This window comes from Adiantum capillus-veneris, chromosome 25, assembly GCF_014529385.1.
Source record: "Adiantum capillus-veneris isolate H3 chromosome 25, ASM1452938v2, whole genome shotgun sequence".
Lineage (NCBI taxonomy): Eukaryota > Viridiplantae > Streptophyta > Polypodiopsida > Polypodiales > Pteridaceae > Adiantum > Adiantum capillus-veneris.
The window spans coordinates 102,559,808-102,576,752 of record NC_140955.1 but is presented as its reverse complement, the minus strand read 5'-3'; the positions used below and the strand labels follow the sequence as shown (position 1 = coordinate 102,576,752).

The 16,945-nt window shown below is 44.9% G+C and overlaps 1 protein-coding gene across 1 annotated transcript in view; it reads left to right on the top strand.

The window, feature by feature from the left end:
* Positions 1-6,967, top strand: part of LOC147425402 (Peptidase M50 family protein) — a 63,188-nt gene extending 56,221 nt beyond the window's left edge. The window contains exons 9-10 of the mRNA XM_086500877.1: positions 6,200-6,493; positions 6,637-6,967. Of these exons, the coding sequence (XP_086357003.1) occupies positions 6,200-6,493; positions 6,637-6,810 (468 nt within the window). The 3' untranslated portion in view covers positions 6,811-6,967. The remainder of the gene's footprint in view (positions 1-6,199; positions 6,494-6,636) is intronic.
* The last annotated feature ends 9,978 nt before the right edge of the window (positions 6,968-16,945 follow it).

Below are 16,945 nucleotides of genomic sequence, written 5' to 3'. Positions count from 1 at the left end.
AATGAGCCTCAGATGACTTTGTGTCGCTTTCGACGCGGCCCAAAGAAGCAAGCGTTGCAGAACTTTATAAAGTTCAAGTATCGCACGACCCACGCATCAAAGTGGGCCGGCGAAGAGTCCTTCATAGGATTCCAGACTCTGTTGGCGGTCTCCCTCGACGCCATACAGTTCGGTACCAGTACCTTACTTTGAAAAGGAGGGGATGTCACGTGCACATCTAACCCTATGTGCATGTGGACAAGCTACTTCATGACAAGGGTTCAGTTAGCTTAGGAAGTGTTCTGGCACCTTTGTGAGTGTGTTCGCAGACCATGCATGTCCAGACACTTAGAGTAGTTGCATTTCCTCTGGTTGCACACAACATGATCATTAGATTACAGTCAGTACCCATCAAGAGCATTTTACAGTGCATAGAACCCATTTTCCCTATTTTAGCCATTTTTCACTTAATAATAATTATTAAGTGACTTTGTTGGGAAACTGGGTAGGGCAATTTTGCAAGTGACTATATAAGAAAAGCTAGCGCTAGCACTTTCTGGCAGAAGAGGCAGCAGAGTCCGAGTGTCTGATAGTGCAGCTTCTCAGCAAGACCCGGCAGGAACTCCTAGCGTTTTTCAGCCATCAAGACAGCCTAGTGTTTTTAGCAACTGCAGATCAGCCCAAGCGTTTTGCAGACTGAAGGACAACCTGGCGTTAGCAGATTCACAGTAGCAAGCCTAGCATTTTTGCTGCAGAACACAGGACAACCTGGCGTTTTTGCAGTTACAAACCAACCTCAACGTTTTGCAGATTCCTGGCGACAAAACCCTCATTTGCAGTAGCGTTTTCAGTTTTCAGCATATAGACACCGCATAACAAGTCCCGAACCTCGCATATCTCACCTTCCTGCAGCAGCAGCAGATCCTCGCCGCACGGTCAGATCAGCCAGAGTTTGCAGATTCAGCCCGCTATTCTCAGATTTCAGCATCTGCGTTTTCAGCGCATCGTCGTCACGTCGTCATCATCGCCGTCGTCACCGACATAGAGTCAGAATTCAGCAGATACAAGATTTGCAGATTTCAGCCCTTAGCGTTTTCAGATTTCAGCCTGTCTTGTCGCCGTCCTCATCGTCGTCGACATCGGCGGCAAGTCCATTGCATTTAGACCATTGTACGAGATTTGTGCAATCAATAGCATAGACCTCTCTCGCCATAGAGAGTGGGGCCCTTGGAGGAGGGTTTGACAATGTTCTGGTGTCGTATTCTTCTCTCTCTATCTCTCAGTCTCAACATCTTCATTCACACTGTTTATCCACTTTGTTTGTGATCATTGCACTCTCTCACTAAAGGAACGGAAGTCTCTCCCTTCCATATGTAAAAGGAACCCTCGAGCATAATTTGGAGCACTCATCTTGAGCAAAGTTCAACATCACTTCCGCTGCACCTTACAACTGGCCTATATATGTGGCAGAACTGTAAGAATTTCCGCATTTTTACATTGAGTGCTGACGTGGTAGAGTTGTACGGATTTCAGCTTTTGCGCTCGCAGCTTTTGGGCATCTGTTTTTAAGCTGGTTGCTTTTGAGTTTCAAGCTTTTCATGTGAGCTGCTTTCAAGGCCAAGGGCACTTTAAATAAGTCCAGAGGGCTCATTCTCTGGCACGCTTTAGTACGAAGGTGCAAAGGGTGGAGTACCGGCATTGTACTGAGTTCAAGTAATATAAAGAAATACTGAAAGGGGCGCCAGGGTTTGGGGCCAATACTCTTTGGGGTGGAATTCCGCCACTCTGTGTCGCGTGTGCTCTCTCTCTTTCAGTTCGGTTGTTATTGAAGTGCTAAAAGTTTGTTCAATCTGTTCTTTTCTATTGGCACGTGGTGCCCGTCTTGTGACAGGGCGAGCTCATGACATTCCGAGGGAGGAGAGAGTGTGTAGAGTATGCAGAGAGGAAGTGGAGAGTGAGGAGCATTTTGTTTGCAGATGCAGAGCTTATGTGGATCTGATAGAGGCTGATACGAGCCCCAATTCAAAGGACAACCTACCTTCCGGGATATCATGCACTTTCGAGATTAGAGACATTTGGGGTGCTACTTGCTAGAGATACAGAGGCACAGGGACACACTTCTGCAGCCACCTACAGAGACCCCGGGGGGAAGACAGTCAAACCTCAACAGATTTCTTTTTTCAGAGAGCTACACCCCTTTCACTCCCAGACCCACCGAGAGAAGTGACCCTTCAGCAGATCGAGGCAAGGCCAGACGACGCCCACGGGCTACCAAAGGCTAGGCCCCACGACTCCATTGCAGACAGCTCGAGGAGATCCGGACTCGAGCACATGGAGCTGCTGAGGAGGGTGCCCATCTTGTAGTAGTTGTATTTTTTTTTGTTTCAGTTCTTTTTGATTCCGGACATGGTATCAGATTCACTATGTTGTAACAGCTTGGTCTCATAGGTCATTTTGGCCTTTTGAAGACGTTAATATATCATTTCATTTCATCTCTCTCTCTCTCTCTCTCTCTCTCTCTCTCTCTCTCTCTCTCTCTCTGTTCAGTTGTTTTGAAGTGCCAAAAGTCTGTTATAGTCTTTCTTTTCAGTTGGCAAATGGGCTCTCATCTCTCTACACTCCTCATCATACCAACTATTATGGGGCATGCTCCCAGAATGTCGCCTCCGATCCGGCTGAGTGTGTGGGTATGCCTCTGATGCAGCACCATGTAGTGTCTCGGTCAGTAAATTGGTGCACTCCTCCACTGAGAGGCCTCGACCAGGTGTGCGTAGACGATCCCAAATCTCCTCTGTATAAACTGAGTCAGTCTCTGGTGGAAATGTATAACGGGTATGTGACCTGCCTCCTGATGTTTGGGCTGTACTATACTGAAATGAGATGGACATTGTCAAGAGAGCATGATCCACTGCTACGGCCATTGGTCTGGCTTCCACTGTGAAATCCTGAATGCAAGGAATAAAGCTCGGCTGTGTCATAACTGTTATGACATAGTCCACTGTTATGACACAGCCGAGCAGTCGGAAAGGGAAGATGGCTACTTTCCCTTTCTTAGACCATATGTAGACCGTCATGTAGAGCGCCGCTCTCCAATCATCACCCAACCATCTCTGTAGAAGGCCATCTTTCCCTTCTCCCTTGCCGCTTGAATCTCTGGCATTACCGCTCTCATATGCGCAAGCTGTGAGGTCATCTCCAAGGAATATGGCCGTTTTCTTTAGTGTAGGACGCCTCTTCAAGAAGTCCTTCTTTGCCTCCATGGATAGGAAACACATGATTAAAGCTCTCTCCTTTGAAATCTCCCCATTTCCTTGTGTCTTCTTCCCTACCCTCCATGCCTTTGTATGAGTAGCCTCACTACCCATCATGCGGAGCAGTTCTTTGACTTCCCCTTCCACATCGTCTTGGTCTTTTAGACCGGTTACTCGTACATGCAAAGTTCTAGTCCTTCACTGCTCTTCTTCTAAAGTCATGTTGATGATTGTAGGAGTGGGGATAGATGTGGTTTCTTTTCCTTTCCGTTTCTTAGCGATTTCTATCCATTTCTTGGCCTCATCCGCCTTCTACCGTGTCTTCGTGATCACATCCATCCACGAAGACGTCTTTGCCACATTCTTATTCTCTTCCTCTTTGGTCATCCGTACCTGCTCCTTCATGACCTTGATTTCCTCTATCACCGAGGGCTGGAATTCACCTTCCTCTAGTCCGCTGTTTTCTCTATCAACAAGCTCTCGCTTGAGGGTTGAGACATCTACTTTGAGTGCCTGTGAATCACCTTAAGTGCTTGTATCTGTGTGTGCAAGTCCTCTTTCTCCTTCTTCCATTGTGCACCTTCGTTTAGGAACATTTGGAGAAGGTTGGCCTTCTCCTTCCACTATCCTTCCGTCTCTGCTTTCCATTCCTTCATCTCCCTTTCCGTTTGTGTTATCGGCTTGTTTGTAAGCATGAAGGTTGCCTTTGTATGGGACTTGCAAACTGGTGAAGCGCTCATGACCTCCATCACACTCGAGTTATGCATACATAGCTGTCCTCTGATGGGGTCCCAAAGCCCCCTCCAAGGCCCCCCACTCTGTTACCGGAATGGTATTTACTTTAGATTGCACGACTCTGATACAACTTATTGAGTGTTGGCTGAAAGCTGATGCAATGAATGAATGCTGGTGTTGAATGAATGCTGATGCTACTGGGGTGCTACTGGTTCTGAGGTACTGCTGATGGTACTATTGGTACTGCTGCCAGGAAACGCTGGTGGATTGCAGGCTTCATTGGTCTGCTGCTACGCCAAGGCAGGCCTGGAAACGCTGGCCGAACTGCGGGATGGTACTGCTGGTGCTGACTGCGGGTGCTGATGGCTGAAACGCTGATGCTGATGCTCTGAAAACGGATTGCTGACGAGATACCAACGTTGGATTGATGATGAACCAACGCTGGTGTACTGCTGAAAACTGGTGATGATGCTGATCCCAACGCTGGAGTTACTGAATGAACAATGGGCTGAAACGCTGGTACTACTGCTGATGGCGATCACCTAAGGCTGGGAGAAATGAAATGAAATGAAATGTTATTCAAAAGGCCAAAGTGACCTATGAGACCAGAAAGTTACAATGTGGTGGATCTGATACAAAGTCAGAGTAACAAAAAATGACAAAATAAAATACCATGGAATCCTAAACCGCTAGGTGTGAGCTAAGCAGCTATGTGGGATGGCTAAATCACAAAAGATCTAGCATCGGTCGCTGACGGACCTCATCAATCTCCTCCATGGTCAATAGCCTGACCGGGCGTGGTGCATGTTGGGCCAAAGTTATCCGAATCCTCTGATGCAACCTCCGTTGATGCTGTGTAGTCCTCCGCAGTCCTGGGCGTCTGGATCTCCCTAGTTCGGTCGCTCGGTCGATGAGTGTGCCTCTGGTGTGAGACGATGAGCTCTCTTGTGGTAGTAGCTCCTCCGGGTGCCTGGTGTTTGCTCTAAAGAAGTCTGTGATCCTTCTCTGAGACTGGCTAGCCTCTCCTCTCATCAAGCTCTCTCTGTGTCTGCGCAGCTCGAGCAAAAACAGACCCAAGCATCTCTGATCCTCGTACCACATGACTCTGGAGAGTGGTCCGAAACCCTCTCTGAACAAGCAGTGGAAGCAGCTACGTATCTCGTAGTAGATGGGGCAGTGGCATGTGTAGTGCAACTCTGTCTCAGGCTCCATGTCACACAAGAGGCATGTCCTGGCCTCTGCCAGTACTCCACTGTATCTCCCAGTCTTGATCCGCAGCTGGTGTGAAGATGTGCGTATCTGGCCAATAGCACATCATATCCCATGAGACAAGTGGGTGTCCATGTATCTGGGCCTCGTCACAAAACCGTCCTCTGTAAGCTGGAGAAGATGCTCTCTGTAGAAAGCCATCTTCGTGCCCAACTCCTGTGCTGGCTGTATCCATGTCCTCCTGGTGTCTAGCTGAGTCAGGTCCTGGCGGATGAGCCTGGTGATCTCGGACTGTGTAAGAGTCAGAGAGGGTGCATCCAGTGAGTACTGGAAGGGGGGCAATCTGTCTATGCTGAACCCATGCGCCTGGAACCATGACGTCATCTCCCCATACCAGCATGCTGTATCTCCCTGCATGGCTAGCTAACTGTCGAGAGGACTCAAGTGCAAGGCGGGCATATCTGTCTCTGGGAAGTTCCCACATGCGGTGTATGAAGGAGACGGACGTGGTGAGCGCCTCCACTACTAGTGGGGGGGCAGCTAGCTCTGCCCGGATAATGGCACGTGGCACCGAAGCCTTGGCTCTAATGAGCCGCGAGATCATAGAGACTAGTGGCTTCTCCATGTCCTCCCATCCATCAGTGTGACCTGTCCTCCCGTGATGGTCCAATGAAGGTCCCCAAATCTCAGCTCCATAAAGTAACGCAGAAGCCACCAAAGTATCACAGAGAGAGAGAGAGAGAGAGAGAGAGAGAGAGAGAGAGAGAGAGAGAGAGAGAGAGAGAGAGAGAGAGAGAGAGAGAGAGAGAGAGAGAGAGAGAGAGAGAGGTTGCAGGAGCAGCAAAACCCTGATCTACTGCAGCAGCGAAACCCTAATCTACAAGCGAAACAATGCGCAGAGAGAAGAAAGCAAAGCTAGTATGCTCTGAGAGAGAGAGAGAGAGAGAGAGAGAGAGAGAGAGAGAGAGAGAGAGAGAGAGAGAGAGAGAGAGAGAGAGAGAGAGAGAGATTTTTATGATGTGCAGAGCACTTCATGTTTGCTCCCATTATTAAGTTCTGGAGAGGCATTTATTGGCATGAGAATAAAGCAATCAAGTGTAAAGCATTGTCGTGATGCGCCAAATGATCCTATTTGTGAGCGTAACCTGGTATTTGTTGGAGATGTAAGAGTCTTTTCGAACAGCCTGCAGCTGACTAACTACTGGCCACAGCAAATTGGGGATTTTGGCTTCTGTTTCATGCTGTTTCGGCACCTTGAAAGCCTTCTTACGTACACCTTCTCTCTGTCAGCCGCAATGGCCCTGCTCAATAGTGCCCTGGTAATTCATTTTGCTATGCAATTTTTTGCTAGTTACTGTACCATAAACCATGACAACATTTGAACCTTATTATACAGTAATGAATGCATGTGCAAATATTAAGGTTTTTTTTCAAAGTGTATATGACAAATGTTGTGAAACAGGTATTTTATCTTGATGGAGAGCAAATTTTCCAAGCCGGGCTCGTCTTGAACAAGTCATGGGTTCCCCCCAAGAGACATGCGAAGATCATGCGCACTGTGCTTACTTTAGGAACAATTCTCATGGCCTTCATGTTAATATCCTCTTTTGTACATTTTATTCTTGACCGGATTTAGAGATGCGTCGGTTTTCATAGTGCAGCTGTGGTTAGTACTCATTCATCAAGAACCAAACTTACATTATGCTTTGATGACTTCTTGTTATGATGGTGTATATGGTTACTTACCTTCCTGTTACTTTGCTTGAAAAGAGAACGGTTTTTTTTGGTGGGAATTTTTGTAGGAGTAAGAGAAAAGCAAAGGTCATTTTGGTGACAATGTATTTTATGTAGAAGATCAGTTTTCCATGTTTGCAGGGATGACTGTTTTTGGCATGATGTACTGACCAATATACTACATTCTTGCACTGGTGGATGCTGAAGAGGTATGTCTTATTGTCCGGCCAACGAGCTAATTATGGTGAAGCTACACATTTGAAATGTTTGGTTACAAAATGTTGTATGCTCTAACAAGACACCTATGCAAAACATTTATGAAAAGAGTCTGATGCTGTTTATAGCTGTCAGGAGAGTACCGACAAACTCAATTTTTCCAACTGTTGCATTGCCAGAAGTTCTAACTATGGCCCTTGAATTTTAGAAGTTAGTGTCGTGCCCCCGCTCCCCGTCTCAGGGTGCCTGAGGTACGTGCTGCTGTGGTTGAGTGCCAATCTGGATGGGTTCCTCCTACTAGGTGTGCCTCGAAATGTCCCATACCGTCCATGGGGCTCATCCCCCCAATTTGAGACCCGGTGAGGTCCCGTCAACTCCCGAGTTGAGGCCTTGGTTTGGAGCCACCTGTGGTCATACTTCCCTCCTGCTGTCAATCTACCTTGGGTGGCCAATTCACCTCCGAGTCTCTAGCCCCACATAATCCCATTTTCCAAACTGCACCAGGGGCCTAGCGTCCCCCTATGTAACTCCATTGGGGATTTGGATTTCTGAATTAAATTCAGGGACATGACAGTCTGTGTCTGCTGGTAAATAGATGAGTGTGGTTATCTTTCGTCTGCAAATATAACATGCCCGTTTCAAATAGTTCGGTACTCTTCCCATATCTGAACTACTGCTACTTGTTTACAAGTACTGCTACTCCGATTCTAACCTTGTGGAATTGAAGCATGTGTGATCATGCTTGAAGGAAGCTTAGTAGGTTTTCACTCAATCTGCACCAGTACATTCTTGTGTGAATCACATTTATACTATTTACCAAACACGGGCAAAAGTCAGATCAGTACCTTTGGCAGATAAAGAATTTAAATGGAGTCGAGCTCATTCTTTGAAGTTCTCTATTAAATGTTCTCTATTGTGCAATATTGAGCCACTTCTGGGGAACTGTAAGCTAAATCAACACATACGGACCTTTGTATTGTAGAGGGCAGCAGGCAATCTCATTATCCCAATAAGGTCAAGAATTATTCAACATTTATTATCTTTTGTGGATGCATGTCCCCACATCTTGATTTTGCTTGATGTCCTTGTTTAAGAGTGCCACTAGTGCTAATATTGGGCCCTTGTTTAAGAGTGCCGGTAGTGCTAATATTGGGCTTGCTGCTTCGGAAGTGCGCTCTTGACACGTTGAAGGAATGCCTTGTAGAATTTGCGTAATGTTTCTTACCAATGTTAAACTCGCGAACGCAAGATTGCTTTTCACTTTTTGCATTGGCTTCATGTATTTCATGTGTTTTAGAAAGAAGGGAACTTATTGCTACCATATTCTACTAAAATGTAATCTAATAACGCAGATAAAAGTTTGTATGAATAGCTCTCTATGGTTCGGAACAAAGACACATCCTGTCAAAACACGTGAAAGACGGGAAAGAGGTTGGTAAGAGTATTCAAGTGAATGGTATGCGGAAAGTCCAAAGCCTTCCAACTAACTATACATCAAAGTTTTGTGCTGTTGACTTGTGTATCCATGTCTGTGTGTGGGTGATTAGGGTTGCACCAGGTATCGCGAGCTGGCAATACAGAAACCCCACGGCTTGAAAACCCTAATGTGCTGTTGTCCCACTGTGAAACCCTGGCGTGCTGCTGTGCTGAGAGAGAGAGACAGAGCTGGTGTTGTTTCCGCGCAGGGTGTGCAGCAGCAATAGCGCGATCTGTTTGAGCAGGTGCAGAGTTAGGGTTTCCGCGCAGCCTGTAGAGACCTCCTGCACGTGAGTGGCTTGGCAATTAGATAGCAACCCATTAGGGTTTCCAGGGTGCAGGCAGCAACTCCTGCGATTTGATCTGCCTCATGACAGCAGAAGCCTACACTTACAAGTGTCGGAAAGAGATGGAGACGTCTAGGGAGGATGCCATGTCTATCATCAAAGAATGTTTGAGTGAGGATTTTGACTATGCTCGCAAAGCCTGGGATGGTCAGACTCATGATAAGGAAGTGCTTATTCCCGTGCGGGAGCTGATGGATCCTGTTCGCAGTATGCTCTTAATGCACTAATCCTCTTCTTTCCCGGCAAGATGCCTACTGCTCAAGATGTGGGACAGTGGGTGGATTTTCTTCTCAAACATGAAGCAATCAGAGGTGTTTACTTTGGAGCAATCAGAGGTGTTTACTTTGGAGCGCGTGGATTCTATGAAGTTCTGTCAATCAACTCTGAAGCCAGAAATACACTTCTTGAAATGTCCCCTTTGTTTTTCAATATCCATATGACTCATGTTTTGCCTGGGGCCCTCGCTAGAGATTATTAGAGTTTGATTCGTCATAAATGCCCGGTGTGGGTTGAGGTGGAGGATTTTCCTCGAACATGGTGCCATTTTCTCCCGTTGTTAGCCTCACAACTAGGAAAGGTCATTTGTCCCCAAAAATTAGATGCAAATACAAATTGTTTTCGCATCTTATGGGATACAAATATTCCCACGACTATTGGTATTTATGTAAACTCAGGGGATCCTTTGGTGGGCAAACAACCTTTCAAACTGAAGTGGGGTAAATTTGCCAATTCATGCTTTCGTTGTGGTAAGTTTGGGCATATGCAGCTCGAATGCCCCGAGCCGAATTTACAGCCTCCTCCTTCAGTTGTTCCAACTTCACGATCCATCTCGCTTGCAAAGTTGCCGCTTGAGCATAGATCTCTTGGAACGACTACTTCTACATCACCTTCATCGGCTGATAAAGGGAAGGGGAAGCAATCTACTGCTATCGCCACTATATCAAAAGGGAAAGCTATAAACACAGACGCCGGATGGTCCCTAAGAAACCTATCAAACTTCAAACTCCGGCTTCTTCGCGTAATTGTGTACCGCAGCCAAAGATTGTGGGTCAATGCAAACTCCCTTGTAATGACAATAAATATTTGGCAGCAGCATGGGATAAAGTAGTTCATTCCTATAAGGATGTCGTTAGAGGTGAAGCTTCTGGCTCAGACCTGCATCTTGGGCCAAATCAACCACTAAATTCCCCTTTGCACAGAATGGATGAAGATGTGTCCATGGGCATGTCGACCTAGTTGCTACTTTCTTTGCCCTTTTTACGTATGTGGTGTGATGAATAGCAGTATAGTGTGCATCTCATATAATGTGCGAGGGTTATGCAACCCCGACCAGTGGAGGCTAACTTGACACTTTGTACATGTAAGATAGATGTAGTGGTTTTACAGGAACATAACAAGCATGAACAGTGTCCTTATTTTGTGGGTTATTGGATAAGTTATGCTGGCTCGACTGTTTTTTTGGGTGTTCTGATGCTAGTTCATCATGTAGTACAGCCGGTTCTTGCTTACAATGATCCCGATGGTCGATGGATGGTGACACAATGTATGTTGCATGATCAAGCGTATGAGGTGGGTGGTGTTTATGCGCATACGGCATCTGGACACAGGGCTGTCTTGTGGCAAGATATTAGCTCTTATGCATGGACTTCGAATGCATTACTTTGTGGGGATTTCAATAATGCACCGAATATCTCTGATAACACTATTGGTCATTCTCATATGTTACGAGCTGAGAGGCAATCTTGGGATAATCTTAGTGCTTCTATGTACATGCAAGATTTGTGGACATGTCTACATTACAATGCTTCGCGCTTCACTTTTCAGCATAATGCGCGCACCTCTTATCGTGCACGATTGGACCGCTGGAATTTAATGAATTCGCAACAGTATGATGACTTTGTTTGTGAGATGAAGATTGATCATACATTGATGTTATCTGATCATGCTCCAATTATCTTGACCCTTGGCCCACCAGCGTGTGATCAACCTCTTCCTCGAAAGCATCTTTTGCATATGAATAAGGCTTATCTTTCTCATGACCGCTTTGACGATCTCGTTTTTGAGGTCATTATTTCGCTCTCTGATCAGATACATTATGATCCAGATACTGCATGGTATCGTTTTGTCATGCGTATCTAATGCATTACTGGGATTATGGTAAGCAATACATGTGGCAACTGCGTGGGGATGTTCATGAGGCAAAGTTGGTTTGTCAAAGTTACAAGAGTTGGCTAATTCAAGACCCTTATCGGCTTCATAGGAGGCCGCTCTTTGTTAGGCTCGTGTGTGCCTGCAACATAATGATCAGCGCAAGATTGATAAATGGCAAACCCACGCTCACAAACGGGCTCTCATGGATAAAGGGTGTGCCTTTAAACAATTCTTCAAACACCTGCATCATACTAGAAAAACACAAGGTATTAAATGGGTTTTGCTCCCCTCAAGCTCTTGTACATCTACAAAATAGGAGCTTGCTAATGCTATGGTTTCTCACTATAGTACTGTGTTTGCTGCTCCTCCCTCCGCCTCTACCGAGGCTCACCGAGCGCGGCAATTATTGTTATCTCGAGTGTAGCCAATCCTTTCACTAGAGGCTGCTAATTGTCTTGAAGCAGCATTTACGCAAGATGAGTTACACTTAGCCTTGCTTGCTCTTGGTAGATGGCGTTCACCTGGCTGGGATGGTCTCACATTTGCATTCTTCATCTCGTTCTGGGATTCTCTCAAGGACCCTCTGCTTCTCATGATGAATGCCGCATGGGACACATAACATCTGCCAGAATCTTCTTGTATTGCTACCTAAACGCAAACTCTGCGAGCAATTTTCCCACTGGTGGCCTATTATCCTTATGCCCATCATTTATAAGATTTTGGCCAAGATGATAGTACTTCACATCAAAGATTATTGTAACAAACTTGGACACTCCAAGTCAAGATTCTATCGTGACATAGCAGAGATTCCCTTCAAAGTAGTTCACAGTTCACAATTGATTTGACATGTCCCGGCGGAGTTCCGTGCCTAGAGATATTGGCCCCAAAGACTGGCGCCCCTTTCGGTATTTCTTTTTGTATTATCTGTGTTCAAAGTACAAGAGAGTAGGCAGGCGCTCACTCTCAGACTCTGCATCCAAATGCTTGAGTTGTGAGAGCCCAACCCACTAATTTATAAGTTTACAAGGGATGCCCAAAAGCAGAGCCCCAAAAGCTGCCAGCTTTTTAAAGCAATTTAAAAATAAATCAATTTATCAAAAAGCTTCTCCAAGCCTTGCAAAGAATTTGCGTAGAGCAAAAGTTGGAATTTCGTACAGCCTTTTCGTTGGTATTGCCACGTCAGCTCTGTCAGCGAGATTTTCGTCGCAAATCACGGAAAGTCGAACACTGTCACGTCAGCCTGTCTGCGGATTTTTTGAGACTTCTAGCCAGCCAGAGAGGATGTGTGTGTATCTGCTGCCATGTCACCCATTTGTGACATACCCCCCTCTTGAAAGCATTGTAATCGCCTTGGATTACGCCTGCAAAACAGACAGAAGCCATAAACTGTCTTAGTAGACACTGTCTGTTAGTACCGACGCACTAGAAACACACATCTAGCACATGTACCAATCGATAGTCACATCACATGACAAATCACATTCAAACTTCATTCGGATCTCAGACCATGATTAATCGACAACATATTTAGCAATCACATCTAGATCCATTCGGGACCTCATAGATGCTCGATTAACTAATCCTTACTGCAATCATGTCTATCGAGATCGTATCAGACCGAAATGCTGTAGTCATTTTGTCTATCAGTTCCTGCACTTAAACAAGTCAAGTACAAATCAATATCATATCATCGGAAATTCCAGTTCATAAAGTCATACAGCAGAATGGTGTCAGCTCAACAATATCTCTGAAACCCAAAGGGACATCGGTGGCTCTATATCAAATCAAAGTATCGGGGCAATCTGTTGACAAAGGAGTGAAGTGACCCACTGCACTAGATTCACCCATGCTAACCGGGGTTCTATCGGAATAGACTATACTAAACCAAGAACCGCCTTATCACTTTACCTTTGATCTTTCTATCTTTATGTGCCATTAGCTGTTCTGGAACGAGTATCTCCTCGTTTTCCTCTGCTTTGGATTGCTCATCTCGCTCCCATCATCGAGCACATCGCCTTTGAAAGGCTTCAGGAGACTCACATGAAAAGCATTGTGAATCCTCCAAGTATCGGGTAGCTTCAGTCTAAAGGAGACATCATTTATCTTTTCTTTTATCTGGAAAGGTCCATAGTATCTCATGCTAAGCTGTGGAAAAAGCCGCTCCTTTCCCTTTTTCTTTCTTAGGCGTGCCTTCTCAAAACGTAAGAGCATCCAATCGTTCTTCTTTAATTTCAAATCGCGAGACGATGATGTCAATCTACTGTCTTTTTGTGTATTTCTCGAGAATTCTCTAAAGCCTCCCGGACCTTGGCAAAAGCAGTGTCCAAGTCCCTCGCGTACTGGTCAACTTCAAAAATCTTATCTTTAGTGCTTAAGAAGGGTGGAACCTTCGAAGCACCTTCAATAATCTCAAATGGCGCCTTCCCCTTCCGAAGAGTGAATCGTGTTATTGTAGGCCAATTCTACCAAGGGCAATTACTTTTCCCATTGAGTCTTCTGATCCAAGATGTAAGACTTCAATAAATCCAATACGACTGAATTTGCAATCTCAGATTTCCCATCTGTCTGTGGGTGGAAAGATGACGAGAACTGCAACCGCGTGTCAATGTTCTCCCAAATAGCCTTTCAAAACAAACCCATGAATCGGGGACCTCTGTCAGAGATTATTGTCTCAGGCATGCCATGTAATTTGAATATCTGGGCAATGAACAGTCTCGCTAAGTGATCCGGCTTGACTGTCTTCTTCACCGGAATGAAATGAGCTTGCTTGCTAAATCTGTCAATAATAGTCCAGATGTAATGGAAATGGCTTATGAACTTTGAGAATAGCGGAATTAAGAGAATTAGAGTGAGCATTTTTGTGAGATCACTTTGAGAACATAGAGGGTGAACTTAATTGACGGTAGCAACATAAACACAGTACTTAATTAACTTGGCATGAACAATACTTTTGCAAGAAAGAGAGTATTAGAGAACATGATAATAGTTGAGGACCGGATTTACTTGGAGCCGCAGGTCCCCCCTCCAAAAGCGTTTGTATTATAGATTCTCCCATCAAGAGAGACTTGGTACAGTATAATCTTTGTGTTTCTTTTGACCTTGGTGATGCTATGAAGATGGAAAGTTTCATGCATCACGAGCATAACATAAACTTTGTATAAAGCATCAACTATCCCAAGCCTCAGTCCCAAAGCTTCAAACACCTTCCAAGGTGGAGAGAGTGAGGGTAGGGAAGAGGAAGAAGAATCATCCATAGGAGAAAGAAATAGTTCCACTTATCATCACTCTTCTTGCTTAGCATAGCATAATAGCATAGTAATGAAGATGAAGAAAATGGCAAGCTTAAGCATTGAAGCATGGCTCTTGGTTGGATTTGCATTCCATAGCCAAGAGTGTTGGTGTAGGCTCTCAACTTCTCAACAAGCTTGGAGAAGGAGATGGAGCTCTTGCACTTTGTACTCCACACAATGAGAGTGTGTGTGAGAGAGTATACCCCCTTTCATGCTTGGTCCACCTCTCTCTCTCTCTCTCTCTCTCTCTCTCTCTCTCTCTCTCTCTCTCTCTTTCTTCTTGCTTTTATATTATTTAATTATATCATTTGGACATGTGTCATCTTTTTCCTCTTTGAGAGAAAGAACTTAATTATTTATTTTTATGCATCTAAATTCTCATTGGAACCCTTTAAAGCCTATCCAATAGGATTCAAGCACATCTTGAGGGCCACATGTGGGGGATTTTGACCTGTGTCTTTTATGCTTCTTAAGTCATTTGGTTTGAATTGAACACTTCAAGCACTTAGTCAATTAAGCATGGAAACCATTTCATTAGAAAAAATATGGACTCCCCATGGGCCTTGTAAGGATCCCTAATTTTAAGGGTTTAGGGACTAAATTGTTGGCATTGGAGGGGACAGAGAAAACTACTACTAGTAGGATCAATGGTGGTTTTTGACTCTTAAACGCAACACCTCATACTAAAAAACTCTCAGATTAAAAAAAGCTATATAGGACTAGCTTGATAATACTTTTCTCTCTCAAAAACACTTGAAAATGTCCGTGTGACAATTTTGATTGGTTAATGGGATCTTTGAAAATTGAAAATGCATATAATCTCAAAGGAAGGCTTTCAAAAAATAAGCAAAAACGTCTTTTTCTTCGTGAGCACCGAGCAATTTGGTCATTAAGTAAACTAGAACGTGACAGGCGGGCCACTGGAGTTGTGGGGAGCGCATAAAGCGCATGGGCCAAGGCGCATGGGCCGTATAACGATGTGTGGCCGTATAACGAGCTCACACGTAATAGACTTGTCAGGAATTATCTACTGCAAACGGCGGACCTGCAGGTTCTGAGAATGGGATGAAGCCACGCTGGCACTGGAAAAGGCGTAGAGTAAATTCGGACATGACTCTTGGAGGCAGGGAGGGACGCTGCGTGCAGTTGCCAGGAATCTCAGCGCTGTAGGAATGAATGCGCAAAGGCGCCAGGAAGCGGCCCATGAAGGCGAGCGCCATTCACATATTACGTGGGTATCGCTGGGTGGTTGGGCTCGCTGGTATGCCAGAATAAGCCTTAAAGGTCCTCGACTATCTTATATGCTCCCTTGCCAATTGTTTATTTAAATTAATCGCCCCTACAACTTACGAGCACACCCTTGGCCCACTTAAACCATTACAAGAGCTTGACAAACCGGTTTTGACTTGGAGAACCAAGGGAAAGGAGACAACATATGACATGCCTAGCATTCATCAGGCTCTAAGTGATATCCCAACTCTCATCCCATTGGTGAGTTCTTAACCTCCCCTTAATCAAAGAGGCCCAAGTAGAGTCCATATTTTTCGTAATGTATGCCTCTTGAGAGTTTATCTTTGAATTGAACACTTCAAGAACCTTAGTCATTTAAGCATAAAAATTACCTCAAGCGTTGGGCAAGGTTCCCACAAACACTTAGCAAGTCGATAAGCACCTCATGCTTGGATAGGTATCCTACCTCAAGGTCAACCCTAGCTTGCGTAAGGTCAAATGACTTTTTAACACTAACTTTTGGAGGTCTTTAATGAAGCTAACCCTAAAGTCTTTTAAGCTCTATTAGATGCACGCTGCTCTTTGATAGACTACCTCCTTTTGGAAGCCTATTGAGATGTAACCATCTCTCCTCTTGGTCCCTTCCTGAGGTAAATTTAGAAGCACTTATTGCACATTTCTCTTTGGTAGACCGTCTCCTTTTGGACCCCTATTGAGATTCAACCATTTCTCCTTTTGGTCTCTTGTTGAGATAGGTCTAGAAGCACATATCTATATCGTAACTCTTGTTCCCCTTTTATCTTCCCATACTAAATGATCAATTTAATATGAGAAAATCATTTGGTAAAGTTAGATATTATATTTTATGACACCAGATACCATAGTGCCCGCTTTGTGTCTTTGGGAGATCAAAAATGAAATCCATTGCAATACTTTCCCAGGGGCGGGTGAGAATGGGTAAAGAATGTAAAAATCCCTGTACCTTATGCCTGTTAAACTTGACCTTATGGCATACCAAACAATCGCATACAAAATCGTCCACGTCCTGCTTGAGCTTGGCCAAAAGAAGTATCTCTCCACACCTTTCAAGGTGGTAGCAACGCGTGGTGACCCGTAAATGGTGGACAGTGGCATTCGGTTAAAACCTTTTCCCTCAACGAGACTATGTAACCGCACAACATCATTTTGTTCATCAAGTAGTCATCCCGAATGGAATATCCCGCTACTACCTCCCCATTTGTATTTGACCAAATATATTTGCTGATCTGGATCTGTGGCATACTGATCGACCATATCCTGAATGCTTCTATGGTGTATCGCGAAAATA